Consider the following 15,879-nt stretch of genomic DNA (forward strand, 5'->3'; position numbering starts at 1 on the left):
CCTGTCGTCGAGTAGGCTGGGTGGCGTTCAACTGATTGTTGACCATTAACCACTCCACCACCAGCCAGTTTGATCCGATCCTTCGACCTAGACGGGCGCCTGCTGGCTAGTGACAGAAATGGAGCTGAGGGGACCTATATGGGCTTCATTCGGTGTGTGTTCGTATGACTAGGTTGGCGGTTGTGTATTCGGGCAGGTAGGTTGGCAAGAATACGCAAAGAAAACCCATGCAGGCATTCCCCAACCTTCTGAACTTGCCCACCTGCCTGATACACATGGACTTGTAGTCTTGAACGATAAAAGGAGAATGTCTTTACTCAAAGACGCCTTGGAGCATGAAATACAGTGGAAACCTCGTTGATCTTTGAATGGAATGCGGCATTGAATGTTCTTAATGATATTGACTCCCATCCCGTATGCTGTGACTGTCTATTTCCTACTGATACTCTCTGAACTCCGAATATATGCAGCATCGATAATCGTCCTTTCATCCTTATGCCGGCGCGGTTCCACTAGGCATGGCACTTCCACTGGGGGAACCGCCTCCGCCACCTTGCTCGCTCTCTGGACCACTCAAAGAAGGGCTGTTCTCCGTGTCGATGCCGATGGTGATGTAGCCGACCATGCCTTGGGTGATGTCGCTACCATCAAGAGGGACGATGTCGATGACGGGGTTGTAGCCATTTGCGAGGCCTGAAGAGTAAACAGAGTCCACGTCGTTCGTCGTACGGTTGATCTCGGTGTGGCTGACGTAGGGCTCCAAGGCCATGATCTCCTGTGAGATGGACTCGTTGAAGTAAAGTTGGCCAATAGAGTTGGTGTTGCCAGTCTTGACAGTGCCGTTGCTGTGGAGAACCCAATCGGTAAAGAGTAGTTGAATCTGTCAGCTTCGAAGTATTACTTTCATAAAAAAAAAAACACCAGGCGTACCTTGAGCGTGGATGTGGATAGATCTTTGGATGTAGAAACCAGGGAAGATGGTCTTCATCTCAAGGATACCTTCATCATTTGAGGGCCACATGCCACGAAGCCATGTGGTGTCATCAGTGTGAAGATCCGTGGTGCCAATCTCAAAGTCGGTGACATTGAGAGACTCGAGGAGCTCCCGGAAGTCCGTGTTGGGATCACGGCCAGTGAAACTGGAGTAGCTGCCCGTGGAGTTGCAGTGCCAGAACGCAACAAGGGCGTTGGGAAGAGGCTCGCACGTGGCCATGTCAAGAACACCGACGTCGAGGATAAGAGGAACGCCGACTTGGTCCTCGGTCATGTCCTGCCTCAAGGTCTCTGACCGGGGCCAGTAGTACGGACCAGCGGTGACATCGGGGGCGAGGACGCAGGTGTCGTTCTGGAGGGTGTCGTAGTAGGGGCCCTCGGTGACGATGGTGTAAGAGCTGTTGCCGGATCGCTTGTTCAGGCTAGCCTCCTCCTGACGCTTCTCGAATCGCTTCTGCTTGAACTTTGCGGCTCCGGAAGCACAGCGCTTAGAGAGATCGGCGTGGCGTTTGACGACTCCAGGGGCTACTTCCTTGTGGGCAAGGGCCAAGGAGGCGAACGCGCTAATTGCAACGGTTGAGAGTTTCATGATGTGTGGAGAGAAGGTTGCTAAGGTACTGAGAGACAGTTTGGATGAACGAGACGCTGAGAAACATCCGAACTCTATTTATCTTATACACGTCTCAATCTTGGCCACCTTTCGAAAAACTGATTACCTTTGATGGAAATGCCATGTCGACACCTTTCGTCGAAGACTTGGTTCCCCTGAACGCGTCACCGAGGATGAACAACTTGTCGGCATTTCGACATCAACTGGGTACTCGCCCATGGAGCGGGCAGTGTAATGACGAATCACAGTCATTTCATTACAAGCCCGCACAAGCTTGTAGCATATCGTCAATCTAAAATAGGTATGTACGGTGCCACAGCGTTCGCAGAGGCTGACGACTGTTCCAACTTTTCTCCACTGAAAAATCGGAATGTGGGTGAATGGGGGCCGCGGACCGTCGAGTGTAGATCAACTACGATTTACGAATGCGAGTATTCTCTGTTCGTCCTTGGAAGCGGTAATCATCATTGGGGTCAATTTGGAGTTCGGTTTATTTGTAGATCATAGCGGAGGAGAATATAGGGCCCCGGCTCCGAATAATCCGGTATGTGGGAGCCGAGCCGCCATCACATCTTGCACATAAATCGGAAGGTATCCGGCGAAATTCTTCCTAGAATAATCGTGGTATTGCAATATTCCTTTTCCTCTCCCAAAGTCATGCTGGGGATCTGGCATAGAGTTCGACTGTACGACCGGATGTGGTGAGCTATGGCGCTGAAGGAGGGTGTTAGTCAACCTACAGGTCACTCTTTGCAGCCAGTTGGCAGCTGCTTTTGTAGTCGGATTGCCGAGAACTGATAGCGGGAAGCCTAGTTGAGAACATCATTAACCGAGAGCTTGTTTGAGTCAAGATGTAGTCGTACTTGCTCATAAGTTCAAGAGATTGATGCCTCGTACTACCGGCCGTGATATCTTCTGGATTCTATCCGGTATGCTGGCCTTCCGATGGCTGATGGCCGTGGCCCATGACGACAGCAGGCTCAGTTGCTCAGATGCGTCAAGTTTGCACTCTTCTGACATTATTAATCAACTTCAGTTGACAGATGGCAGTTAATGTCAGGACTGACAAATGCAGGCGGCATTGGGAAGACAATGTCAAAGCAAGCTGTCACCCGCTATCTGGAAATATCTTTTGCCTAGATGCACGGTGCCAATCACTCATGCCGAGCTTGTTAGAGCCTCAAGGAAGCATGAAACACATGTATCCTCCCATTGGCGAACCGGAATCCTTTTCACCTTTGGTGTCAGATGCTACTCTACTCGCCATAACAACATAAAAGTTGTGCAGGACCACGGAATCTGCCAAGTTGCCGTCATCGCAAGTCATGCCTGGCGCGAACCAAGGCTTCGTCCTATATGTATGGTGCGCGTAGCCACAACGGACAACCGGTGCCCTCGCACTCCGCGTTGTTGAACTTTAGTAACCCATCACTGCCCGTGTCGCGTCAAAACACCAGGCTAACCCCCGCATCGTCGGCCTTGGTTGAAGAAAGAATTTGCGAGGTGTAAGTGGGGACAGTCTTGTTAGGCGGGGAGTCGTGACAAAGAAACAAGACCTCGCACGAACAGAATTAGAAACTGAAAAGAATTTGAGGAGGATGGTCGTCGCTTTTGAGGACGATTCCCCGGGGGGCATCAAAAACTATCCCAGATTTTAGAGATCCACCCGTCCCGCTGTCGGGCACTTGTCTGCTTCCGAAGCTTGCTACAATGATCTGCATGACTCGGAACTTAAGAGACGCGGTCCCCAGTTGTAAGCGCCGCTGATTCGTCTGAGACGGCTACGGACAGGGTTGGCGGCGGGTCGCGCAGAGTTGCAACGACGGGAGTGTTGACCGGCGGGCAGCGATTTAGCACCGTGATATGCTAGAAACAACGTCAACGTGGAGATGGTTTGGAGTAATTCTTGACTTGTAATACCAAATTTCTCGTGCAATGGTGAAATCGACGATGATTAGTTGTTCACCGCCGAGTTGCCCCCTCTGAGACCGGGCAGAGCATATAAGTTGATGGTAGACGCACTTACACCTTTCACCATCTCCAAGCTTGGTCTATCAATTTTTGCTTCATACCTTCTCCCACCTTAAACTGCCAAAATGGAGGCCATAACACCCCCCAAACATCTTCTCAACTCATGGGCCGACGATTCGTCACTCATACGTAAACTGGATTTATGGACATCACTATGTCTCGGCATCATCCTCATCAGCGTCTTCACGATAATACCCCACATTCGCAAGCCTTCTCGCAAACTCCCCTCCGTCAACCCGGGGCGACTATTCGATTTCTTCAACCAAGAACGGAAGAAGGGTTTCTTGATAAATGCTCGTCGTATCATGGAAGACGCCCGAACTCAATTCCCCGGCCAGCCTTACAGACTCATGACGGACGTTGGTGAAACAGTTGTCATTCCGCCGGATCTAGTTCACGATATTCGCAATGAGCCAGGGTTGAGCTTTTCAAAGGCTTTCGCAGACAACTTCCACCCTCAACTGAATGGATTCGAAGGGTTCGCGGTTGGCAACAGACCGGACGGACTTTTTCAGCTTGTCATCAAAAAGCGCATCACCAAATTACTCAGTAGGTTTTCGCTCTCCATCACGAAGTTGCCCTCTTCTTACCCCACACCCCACATTGAGACCCCACGTTACAGCAACACACCATCACGATACTTACACGATGATGCAGATCAAATCACGGAGCCTCTTGCGTCGGAAACCAGATTTGCTGTCGATCACATCTTCGGCAAGCCCACCGGTAGGTTTCTTGTCACGCCAACTGTAGAGTAACCGTTTGTCATCTGTTTACATTACTAACACGCTTATGACTGCTCTATGTAGATTGGCAAGAGTACAACACCAAAGACACCATTCTCGACCTCATCTGCCGCCTTTCCTCCCGCGTTTTTCTCGGCGATGAAGTATGCCGCGACGAAGCCTGGCTCGCGATAACAAAGTCCTACACCGTCAACGCCTTCCTCGGCGCCGAGATCCTGCGTCCGTACCCATACTGGCTGCGTTACGCCGCCAACTTGATCCTCCCTGAGTGCAAAACTCTTAGGCGGCAGGTATCTGATTCTCGAGACATCATTGAGCCGGTGCTTCAAAAACGTAGAGATGCGCGACAGCAGGCTATCGAGAGGGGCGAGCCGGCACCGAAGTTTAATGATGGCATTGATTGGTTCGAAGAGGAGAGTCAGGGGCGGGAGTATGATGTTGTTGGCGCGCAGCTGGGTCTGTCGGTCGTTGCAATTCATACCACCACGGATCTACTCGTAGAGACTATGCTACGCATTGCAGAGAACCCAGAGTTATTTGATGCCCTTAGGAAGGAAATTGTGGAAGTTCTGACCGCTGAAGGCTGGAAGAAGACGGCTCTTTTCAATATGAAACTCATGGACAGCGTCTTGAAAGAGTCACAACGACTGAAGCCAGTCACATCTGGTAAGTCTCTCCTTTTATTTCCTATGACAACAGGAAAATATCCTCCAAGCACCCGTCGCTCACCATACCAACCAGCAATCATGGCCCGCATGGCAACCCGCCAAGTGACCCTCCCCAACGGCCTCAAACTCCAAAAAGGAGAACGCTGCGTCGGCGACCTAGGCAAGATGCACGACCCCTCCATCTACCCGAACCCCGAAGCCTTCAATGGCTATCGCTTCCTCGAGATGCGCGGCGACCCGAAGCTTGATAGCCAAGCCCACCTCGTCAGCACATCACCCTCGCACCTCGGTTTCGGCCATGGCCAGCACGCGTGCCCGGGTCGCTTCTTCGCCGGCAACGAGCTCAAGATTGCGCTGGCGCATTTGCTGATGAAGTTTGACTGGAAGTTGACGCCTGGGTATGAGCATCAGTGGCAGGAGTGGGGGTTTGCGTGGAACTCGGATAGTACGGCGAAGCTATTGTTTAGGAGAAGGGAGGCGCCGGAGATTGATATTGATGCGATATGAAGATGGAGTGAGGTGTGATGATACGTGGCATTTGCACAGAGGAGAAGGTAGTGAGTCCTTAAGCGAGTGATGGTTTCCAATATCCTCATGTGACTTTATCAAGAGCGAGGTACTATGGCCTCAAGCAGGGAAGGAAAAAAAGAAAGAAGAAAAACAAAAAGACGAGATATAAAGGGCGCTTGTGGAATTTGAACCCACAAGATACAGCTCGGTAGCTCTGCACTTCAGAATTAGGGGTATAACCATCTTAAGCTTATGGGCAGGAGTCCCTTTTACTGCTGTTGAGAACAGATGAGATAAATCAGGTTATGGACTCTCCTCCGGGTCCCACCTTGTCCTGTGATACCTCAGGGTTCGAGTTGACGAATACGCATATAGTATTTGGCGGTGGAGATTGCACACATGAGATCACACAATCATTTCACCAATGAACCTGGGAAACCTGAGCAAGACGCATGTCTCAGAAAAGCTTCATTGAGTTTCAAGCCCCATTCAAGTATGCCTGCTTGCCAAATGAGACAAATAGAAAACAAGCCGTTGCCTCCACAGTGACTTCTTAACTCCTTCATCCAAATTATATCGACATATTCAATTCACCATTCCTGACTTAGCTTATCTGGCAAAGAAGACTTTGTTTCCCCTGCTTCAAAGGCTGGGCTTGATTGAATAAGTGATCCTCAATCAGGCACCCAGTCCATCTCGTTCGGCAAAGACCTTGCCTCCTGCCGATAAGAAGCAGTAGATGGCCTCTGGCTGCTTCCTTCATCCGACCCGCCGATACTAGCACTTGATCCTCCTCCTAAAGGTCCTGTACTATAGTCGGGCCTCGTATCCATCTCCAACATACCGGCCGGTGCCTGCTGTCTTGCAAGACTATTCAGCCACTCCCGCTGCTGCCGCTTTTGCTCCTCAATATGCTCCTTCGACCCTTGCTTCATATCTAGTTCTCGCTGCATATTGAGTGCGCTGGCCCTGTTTGTGCTAGTTGTCCCCCATCTCTCGTCTTCATCTGCAGCATCTACGTCCCCAGGTCCCGCCGCCCCCTTCCCCCTGTTCACTTTTCCCGGAGTCGAACCCGGGTAACTTGATAAGCTGGATACTTCCTCCGTGGTCGGCGAATGATCCTGCGGATCCGGGATTCTTCGCCGTCGATACCCACCACCGAATCCAAACCCGGAGGCGGCGCCGCTATTGTGCCTTTCAGGGGAGTCCGGTATCGGAGGCGCAGGATCACGATATGCGTTCGCCAGCGTCGCTCCGTGTCTCTCCCTGAACCCCAGCGCGGAGTTAGCGGGACTCTGCTGCGCGAGCATGAGTCGGGCCCTAGCCTCGTGCTCGAGGTCTTCCGTGAAGGATGCCGATAAGGCATACGCGTGGGGGAATATGCCCATCGGCTCGGGGCCCTCTGCGATCTGGATCCCAGGTCTGCCGAATACAGAAGCATGAGTAGGGAGCTGTGGCGGCGGCTGCTGCTTGCCTGGACCATATCCCGCGAACCCGGAAGAAGATTGCGATAGAGGGAAGGATATGTCTGGGATGTTGGCGAATACGTTTGGAATCTTGGACATCGGGTCCGGGACGGCGTTGACTATGTTGCGTCTGGAGAAGCGGCTGGCTTTGATGGTGTCCCCGAACCTATGCCTGGGCGGAGAGTACTTTGAAAAGGGCGTAGGATGCGCCAGGGGCTGTGGAACAAGCTGCGGTGCCGCAATCCTGGGTCTTTTGAGTCGTTTTGGAGGGTGATTTGCCCCATTCCAGGGGTTCTTGGGCTTCCTCTTCCTGATAATTTCAGTAAGCGGATCATTGCTTGCAAGGCCATCCTCGAGGTCTTCCTCGTCAGTAACATGCTCCACCAAGCCAGGCTGATCAAGCTTATCCCTCTTTTCGAACTCGGTAATCACCTCGTCCAGATCCATCTCCCAATCCCTCGCCAAATCAATTTTGACTTGGCCCGCAGCCTTCACCGTCGTCTTCACAAAGCTGAGAAACTTCTCAATGACAACCAAAGTCTCCACAGGAAGCATCTCAAGCTCCTTTTGCACAAGCTTAACCATCCTCGCCGTCGCCGGCCGCCGCGCGATCTTGAGCCTCGGTATGATGGGTTGCAGGAGGTTATAGTTTGAAGGATTGATCTCGGAAAGATTCTCAGCCCAAGGCCTCATCTCCTCGAGCTGCGCCCTCATGTTGGTGAATTTCCCCACAAAGTCATGAAGAACCGCCATGTTGACGGCGGGTATGAAGCCGGTCCCGCCGTAGTCTGCCACAAGTCTCGTGGCCTGTCTCAGTGCCTCCGCTCCCAGATCGGTTGTAACCGTGAGGCGATAGTCCAGGTCCTTGGGTGCGTCCGTCGTCTGGAACGCTTCGAGCTCTGCGTCATCGAGGTGGTAAATGTCGATAAATATCTGCTGAAAGCACCCGATCTCGAAGATGATCACCTCGTGTATCCGTCGCAGTACTTCCGCAGTCCTCTGGCCCGCTCTCGTCCCTAGGTCGGGGATGTTTTGCCAGAAATAATCCTCATCTTGGAGCGGATGAACCGATCGATGTGGCAAAGGGCATAGCTTGCCATCTAATGACGATCGCGAATGTTGTAAACTCCTGTCGAGCATCAAACCCCATCTTCGAGTCTCAGCTTTCTTCCAGCTCTTCAGCCACGCTCTGCTCTTTATCCTATTATCAACATCCTCGATACCTTGCCGCAAATTATACGCAATATGGGTCTCAATCACGATGACAGCCAACTGAAACATGTGTGTGACCATCGGTCCGTTCCGTGAGTAAACAAAGTGTTTCTGGTCTCTTTCCCACCGGTACCGCACCACATGCGGCCTCAGAAACTCCGTCCCGGCCTGGTACAAGAAACGCTGCAGCATCGGGCCAGCGTCAAGCATCTCCTCCGAGTCGCTTTTCGGCAGCAGTTCCAGAGCCCGATCGCCCCTCGGCGCCAGCACACCTTTCAGCGCGGCGCTCAGCTGGACGCGCGGCCAGATGATGGGTAGCTTGACCGGGTCCAAGCCGCCGAAGCGCAGCGCCGCGGGGCCGTACTTGTTCACCTCGACGTTCCAGAAGGCTTCAGTGAAGAGGCGGACAATGTGGGCGACGCGGGTGGGGCAGAAGTATTGGTCCGGGAGCAGCGGTATGTGGTCAAGAACGAGTCTGTCCGGGCTCTTTTCGAGCTTTTCGACGGGGAGACGCCCGCAATCGCCTTTGGGCCGTGGCCACCTCTCCATTGCCATGGCGGCAGGCAGAAAGAAGAGATGGGGCAGTTCGGGGGAAATGATGTTCCAGTGAACGCCGCCGAAGAGCTAATAGGTAGTTGGTGATGTGTCAGTGTGGTTTGTAACTGTCTACATAACCATTGCTTCTGAGTCACAAGGGGGTAGTGGTAGTTGCAAAGAAGGTAGAGGAAACGAAGACAAATAGAGTCAACTCACCCGGTTCTCGGTACAAAAGCCCAGCTCAGCCTGCGACTCATCCTCGAAGAACGGCTCAAGGTGGCCTTCCGAAAATTTGGAAAACATCTTTGACCCAATCTCTGAAACTTTCTTGACCTTGTCCGGGGTAGCTTTCCAGGTCTCTACTTCAAAGCAGGCCGGCGGCAAAAGAACGAGATGTTGCGCATAGTTGACCGCATGCTATCCAAATCCAATGTCAGTCAAATCCATGATAGGTAGTCTCTCAAAGGGTTTCTGACAGAAGCAAAGACTTACGGCAATCTCATGAACAATAGTAGAAGCCAAAAAGAACCCCTGCAACAACCTCTCATCATCACTATACCCAGGTACAACCAACGGCCACAACGCGTCGGCGACAATATACACATCGATATATGAACCCGCAACACACGTCACGCCCGCCGTCCCACTATCCTCCTCCTTAGATCCGCTACATAGCATGAACCGCATTCTCGTCTGCAGGACGTGGAGAACCTCAAAGTGGACGTCAAACATGTCCTTGCGAGTCTCGTCGTCCACGATGGCGTTTTGCCCGCCGCCGTCGTAGTCTTGCAGGGTGAACTTCACGGCCGGGTTCTTCTTGCGCATCTCGGGAGTGCGGTAGTCGTGGGGTCCGTCGATGGTTTGGCGGTTGAGGACGTCGTGGAGGCGGCGCCAGTAGGGATCGTTTTTGTCGAGGTGGGTTAGGATGCGGGAGGCTAGGAGGAGGGCTGGTTGCATTTTTTCCCAGAGGTAGTCGTTTGTCTTGATATGTGTTAGCTCTCGACTTGTTGGTGTATATACGAACGTGATTTGAAAGGAGAGATATCGTTTCTCACTCTTGGGTCCCATTCTCCTTTTACTTGGCCGGATTGGTAGACGAGTCTTGGTTTGTCGGGGTCGCACCCTCGCCATGTGCTTTCAACCCACTTGTCTCTCGTGAGATACCTTCATCCATCCAAACAGATCAGCCGTCAGAAACCCGAGAAGAGAGAGAATAACTCATCCTAGACTTACTTATGAAGATCATTCTTCAAATCACACGCGCTCCCATTCCTCATCGACATCATCCCCCCCTCAATCAACTACACTTCCTCATCAACCTCAACTCATCGTCACAAACACGCTCACGAACGCAATATCAACATACCTCATGCGAAGTCATCCCCCGAAACATCATCATCTGCAAATCCTCATCATCCCTCATCCCCTCCAACGCCCTCAACACAAACCTCTCATTCTCGTTCCCACCACCCCCCCTCATCCCAGAATACACCTCCAACAACCCATCCACCCCAACCAACCCAGCCGTCTGCGCAAACCCCTCCGCCTGCTTAATCACAACCTCCGCCGTCACGCCAGGAACCTCAACCCCATCATACTTGAACTTGCGAAACGCACCCCTCGTAGGCGTCAACCGCGACCTACCATCCAGTCGATCAGGATACACCCCGTACCGCAACGCAAACGCGCTCGGATTCTGCGCCCTATCCTGCGGCAGCTGCGCCGGACGAATGCTCTTCGTCCAGTCGCGCTTGCGCACCACATACGCCGGGTTCTTCTCGTCCTGTACGCGTGTATCGCCGTCTTTCCAGAGGGGGTCCGTCCAGGCGGGGATGTACTCCACGTAAGCCCATTGGCCTTTATTTGCCGGCTTCACGGGCGGTGCGCCGAGGAATAAGGGTGCGTGAGGGTTACCGGGGGGTCGGAGGGATGTGATGGTCGCGGCTGTTGTGTCGTGGGTGTGGACTGCCGTGGCGGGGATGGAGATGTTGGAGGTGTCTGTGTGGTCGGAGGTGTCGGTGTTGTCTGAGTCTCCCGAGGAGGCTGGTTGTGGTGATGGGGAGAGGGGGACGGTGATGGGGCTGTCTGGGTGTTCGCGGGTGTTTTTAACCCACCATTCTTCGTCGTAGATTGTTTCTTGGGTGAGGTCCTTGTCTGGGGAGGCGGCCATGGTGATGGCCTCACCTGTGATAGTGTCGTTATTTGGGACGGACGTTGGATGGCTTGACGAGACGTGTGGGTAATGGAGATAAAGAGGCGTTTCCTAGAGGAAACTGGATAATGAAGAGAAAGAAGATATCGAGAGACGAAGGAGTCATGACGGATGGGAGAACGAGAAGACAGTTTGGTGTCTTTGACGTTGTCTCCTCGAAGACCTGGATTTGACCTCGAAACCAAGCGAGACAGGAATAGTAGTCTTCGGCAACTCTCTCTCTCTCTCAACTGGGGACAATGTCGAGCACAATCAGCACAGCTGGCCCTTTGACTTCACATGCAGACGCATCCAACCTTCATCCCTCCAAAGATCCCTCAAAGAAACAATCTGACCTCGGACAATCAGATACGTTTTTTGGAGGCTCAACTATCTCTAGTGAGACTTGAAGCCCCTGAGACTATCGATCGACCAGAGGGAACCTGCATAGAATGGTGACAAAGGAATCGACAATTACTGGTCAATAGATGCAGCATTTCTGGCTGAGCGTCAATGCGCGGGAAGTTGGAAGGGAGACTCACATTTGAGGGAGTTGAGACAAAGGCACGATTGGTATTACACGTGTCTCGGGGTGTTGCCCAAGTATCATCCCCCAGTCACTCGAGTACAATAGCACAATGACCACAAACACAAGACCATGGCCTGGCCTGGAAATGACCAAAGCGTCAGGTTGATGTTCAACCTCGGAAGTCGGTCAGGTAAGACGGTCCACATAGGTGCTGGACTATGGTCTTGGCTACCGCAGTCGGAAATCGCAGCCAAACACTACCTAGGCACAAAGATTCCATCTTGTGGAGAATAGAATCGAAACATCACGTTGCATACATCAATGAGGAAACAAAAGTTGAAGTGTCTATGGCTTGTATTGCCGTCTATTTACTCTTTCTACTCTCTTATTCTTACCCCCTCATTCCCTGTCGCCAGGAACCTCTCTCACTCGCGCGCGGGATCCTCCAATCCTACAGCGAGATGGTCATTCCTTCATCCGGCGATGTCATTTCAAGGGGAATCTCATGGGTGCTCGTCAAAGAAATCATAAACAGGCCCGTAACCATGCAACCCGCGTTACCGAAAAAAGACTTTTGTAAGGCTCGTGACAAATGGAAAGGAAAGCGATCTCGTGGCGACTGGTTTAGATGTCGTCCTCGTCGGAGAAAACCTCCTCACCACGCTTGCGGCGGGCCATACGGTCTGGAGGAGAGATGTTAGCATTCTGTACGTAGGTAATGCATCATGTGATGGATGGAATAGACTTACCCTTCTTCTTCTTGCGGAGCTCGGAAGAGGACAACTTGACCTTCTTCTTGGTGTTGACGATCTTGTTGCCCATGGCGTCGAACTTCTCCTCCTCCTCACCCTCGTCACCCTTAAGACGGGGACCAGAGCCCTGGCCCTGAACCCAGTTGTGACCGGAAGGAGTCATCTTACCGTCAACGACAGCCCAGACCTCCTCAGTGATGTTCTTGGTGAACTCAGCAGAGTGGGTAATGATGATGACACCACCCTCGAACTTCTTCAGGGCCTTGGACAGGGCACCGAGAGAGTCACGGTCAAGGTAGTTGGTGGGCTCGTCAAGGACGATCAAGTGGGGGCGTTGCCAAGAGCAGGCAGCAAGGACGACCTTGACACGCTGACCACCGGACAGACCACGCATGCGAGAGTGAGAAACCAGCTCAGCATCGAGACCGAAGTTGGCGCAGTGAGACTCAATCTCCTTACGGACCAGAGGGCGGAACTGACCGGAGGCAAGGGCCTCCTTCATATCGACATCGGCGACCATCTTCTGGTGAGAAGCCAGAAGCTCGTTACGGGGAAGCCAGACGTTGTCAGCGGACATCATGGGAGTCCAGCGCTCGTTCTTCTGGCCGACGTTGTCACCGATGGCGAAAGAGCACTCGTACTCGTAGGAGTTCTTGAACTTTCTGCGGGAGTTGATGCCGATGATGCGGCGCTGGGTACCCTCAATCTTGAAGATCTTGTTCATGGCCTCCTCATCAGCGTCGGTGATGATCTTGTTGGCGCGATCCATGGTCTCGCGATCCTCACCAGTCTGGAAACGCCACTGGATGTACTCGGAGGGGGTGCTGTCCAAGTGGTTATCGATGTGGGCGAAAGCGTGCTGCTTGATGTAGGCGATACGGATGTTCTCGTGCTGGTAGATCTCACCGACGGTGGGGATAAGTTCACCAGTAAGGACGTTGATGAGGGTGGACTTTCCGGCACCGTTGGGGCCAATGACAGCGATACGGGAGCCGAGAGAGCACTGGAAGGAGATGTCGGAGATCTGGGGCTTGGTGGTACCGGGGTACTGGAAGGACATCTTGCTGGCACGCAGAATGGCCTTGGCCTTGGTCTTGACACCCTCGAGGAAACCGGGCTCGGGGAAAGAGAACTCCATCTCGGAGTCGGAGAGCTCGTAGTAGGACTTGGCGGCAGGGTTCTTCTTGACGAACTCCTTGAGGTTACCACGGTAGCGCTTAAGCTTGAAGCGCTCGTAGTGGACGATGTGCTGGCAGACGTTGTCGAGGAAGCCAGAGTCGTGGGAGACGATGATGGAAGTGCAGGGGGAGTTCATGAGGTAGTCCTCGAGCCACTTGACGTTCTTCACGTCCAGATGGTTGGTAGGCTCGTCGAGAAGCAGGATATCGGGAGCCTCGAAGACGGCACGGCAAAGAGCCAACTTCATCTTCCAACCACCAGACAGGGCAGAGATCTCACCCTTGACCATGGCATCGGTGAAGCCGAACTCGTTGAGCTTGGCCTCGACATCGGCCTGGGAGGTCTCGACACCAGCATCGGCAAGCTTCTTCATGGTCCACTCAATGGTGGTCATCTCAGTGTCAGCAGAGTCCAGGTCGTGCTCGACGAAGACGGTCTTGACCTCGGACTGCTTGGGGAAACCCTCAACCTGCTCGTTGTTGATGGCACGCATGAGAGTAGACTTTCCGGAACCGTTGGGACCGCAAAGACCGTAGCGCTGGCCACGCTTGAGACGGAGGTGAGTCTGGTTGAGAAGAATCTTGGCACCGTAGGCAAGGGAGAAGGTGCAGTTGCAAAGATCCTCACCCTCCTCATCATCGGGGTCGACCTCCTCCTCCTCGGCGGCACCGGGAGCGGCGCGCTTGCGGAAGTCGTCGACGACCTTCTGGGCATCCTCGTCGCCAACGATGACGGAGATGTAGGGCTTGAGGGCTTCAGTCCAGACGGCGGACTCCATCTCCTTCTCGTCGATGAGCTGACCGGCGATGTTGGAGGCGTACTGGAGGACAACGTCGAGCTTATCGGCCTTGGCCTTGGACTTGGAGGGGATAGACTCCTTGAGCTTGGGGAGGACAACCTCCAAGTCGGAGTCGTGGCGGACCTCGGGGATCTTGCCGTCAACGACGTTACCGACACGGATGATGGTGTCAAGGGCCTGCTTGGTCTTCTCACGGGCCTCGGGGTCGGCCAAGTTGTCGTAGTTCTTCTGGAGACCAGGCATCATCTTGGGCAAGAAGGGAGCGACAATGTTCGGGTCGTCGACAAGCTTGCACATGTTGTCGACAATGACGGCGGACTTACGCTTGATGGCAGTCTCACGCTCGGCGAGACCACGGTCAAGCAGGGGAACCATGAGAGCAAGAGTGGGCTCCTGGACCTCAGTGACGAAGGTGGTGGCACCGAGCAAGTGAACGGTCTCGGGGACGTTCTCGGGCTTGGCGATACACTTGATAAGCTCGGGAATGAAGCGCTCGATATCACGGTTGACAATGAGCTGGCAGATGGCCTCCATGGTCTTGTAGGCACGCTCCTTGACCTCCTTCTTGGTGTCCCACATGGACTCGGAGACGACGGGGATCAAGTCGGGAACGCGGTAGCCGACCTGGGCGGGGGCGGTGCGGATGACGGTCTCGAGGACATCGAGAGCAGCCATCTTCTCCTGCCACTTCTGGGCCTCGAGGAGGGACTTCTTGACAGGGGCGAAGACACCCTTGACGGCGTTGGGGTTGATGGCCTCAGCGATGGCAAGAGCAGCGGCGGTGGCGGCGTTCTTCACACCGGTGATCTTGTCACCAGCGGCGGCAAGGACATCGGGGAGGAGAGCGACGAGGAGGGGCTCGACGTGAGCGGAGACCTCGGAGTGCTGAGCAATAGCGGTGATGGCGACAGCGGCCTTCTCACGGGCAGCGGCATCCTTCTTGTTGTTGAACAGCTTGCGGATAGACTCGATGGTCCTGCGGGGAAAATCCTTGTCAGCGCTGATGCTCCAGAAAAAAAATGTGTGTGAGCCGAAAATAACTCGCCGCTGAGTGGCCAGCGTGGCTGGTCGCTCAGCGTCGCAGCGGGTCGGTGCAAAAGCCGCCCGAAGAGGCGAGGGGAACAAGAAAAAAATAATCCCGTTTTTTTTGGAGAAATTCCCAAGGCCGTGGACACGGTCGCTTGAGGCAAAATCTCACTCCCCCTCAAGGCAGCGTTGCGGTGTAGCTGGCAGTGAATATGACAGTAGTAACAACTTACTTGGTGGGAACATCCTGATCCTCAATGCGGCCGTTCATGAAGGAAGCCAGGGAGCTGGAGGACTCCTTGATGTCGGCAGCCTCCTTGGAGACGGTGAGCTTCTGGAAAAGCTCGTCCAAAATCTTGACGGACTGGGCGTTCTCGGAAGACATTATGACGGTTGGTATTATGTCGATCGGGAGGGTGTTTGTTGAGATATTCGTGTGGGGAGGAAACTCGCGATTCTTGAACGTCTAAAGCGTCTAGATGCGAAGTCTATAACTCTATCGTGACCGAAAAAAGGACGATTGAGAGGTGTGGAAAGGCCCGCGAGAAGAGACAAACGACTGGAGGATCGTAGTTCTTCTGCTCTACTATGGCGATTCGTGGGTTGTGATAGTCTCTGAACTTCTTGCGA

General features: G+C 53.4%; 4 protein-coding genes across 4 annotated transcripts; 1 reads left to right on the top strand and 3 right to left on the bottom strand.

The window, feature by feature from the left end:
- Positions 1 to 493: 493 nt before the first annotated feature.
- Positions 494 to 1,582, bottom strand: CCOS01_10052 (protocatechuate 3; the record flags this gene model as incomplete). Its single annotated transcript, XM_060458208.1, has 2 exons — positions 494 to 880; positions 920 to 1,582. 2 exons carry the CDS (start codon positions 1,580 to 1,582, stop codon positions 494 to 496), a joined length of 1,050 nt encoding a protein of 349 aa, XP_060311373.1.
- A 2,117-nt stretch (positions 1,583 to 3,699) lies between these two features.
- Positions 3,700 to 5,555, top strand: CCOS01_10053 (ent-kaurene oxidase; the record flags this gene model as incomplete). The annotated part of the gene is made up of 4 exons (XM_060458209.1): positions 3,700 to 4,183; positions 4,292 to 4,360; positions 4,444 to 5,046; positions 5,122 to 5,555. 4 exons carry the CDS (start codon positions 3,700 to 3,702, stop codon positions 5,553 to 5,555), a joined length of 1,590 nt encoding a protein of 529 aa, XP_060311374.1.
- A 677-nt stretch (positions 5,556 to 6,232) lies between these two features.
- Positions 6,233 to 10,943, bottom strand: CCOS01_10054 (uncharacterized protein; the record flags this gene model as incomplete). Its single annotated transcript, XM_060458210.1, has 4 exons — positions 6,233 to 8,860; positions 8,990 to 9,190; positions 9,266 to 9,754; positions 10,140 to 10,943. 4 exons carry the CDS (start codon positions 10,941 to 10,943, stop codon positions 6,233 to 6,235), a joined length of 4,122 nt encoding a protein of 1,373 aa, XP_060311375.1.
- A 1,174-nt stretch (positions 10,944 to 12,117) lies between these two features.
- CCOS01_10055 (ABC transporter) lies at positions 12,118 to 15,634 on the bottom strand (the record flags this gene model as incomplete). Its single annotated transcript, XM_060458211.1, has 3 exons — positions 12,118 to 12,176; positions 12,243 to 15,199; positions 15,483 to 15,634. 3 exons carry the CDS (start codon positions 15,632 to 15,634, stop codon positions 12,118 to 12,120), a joined length of 3,168 nt encoding a protein of 1,055 aa, XP_060311376.1.
- Positions 15,635 to 15,879: the final 245 nt, after the last annotated feature.

This window comes from Colletotrichum costaricense, assembly GCF_030867565.1.
Source record: "Colletotrichum costaricense strain IMI 309622 chromosome Unknown Scaffold_10.1, whole genome shotgun sequence".
NCBI classification, from domain to species: domain Eukaryota; kingdom Fungi; phylum Ascomycota; class Sordariomycetes; order Glomerellales; family Glomerellaceae; genus Colletotrichum; species Colletotrichum costaricense.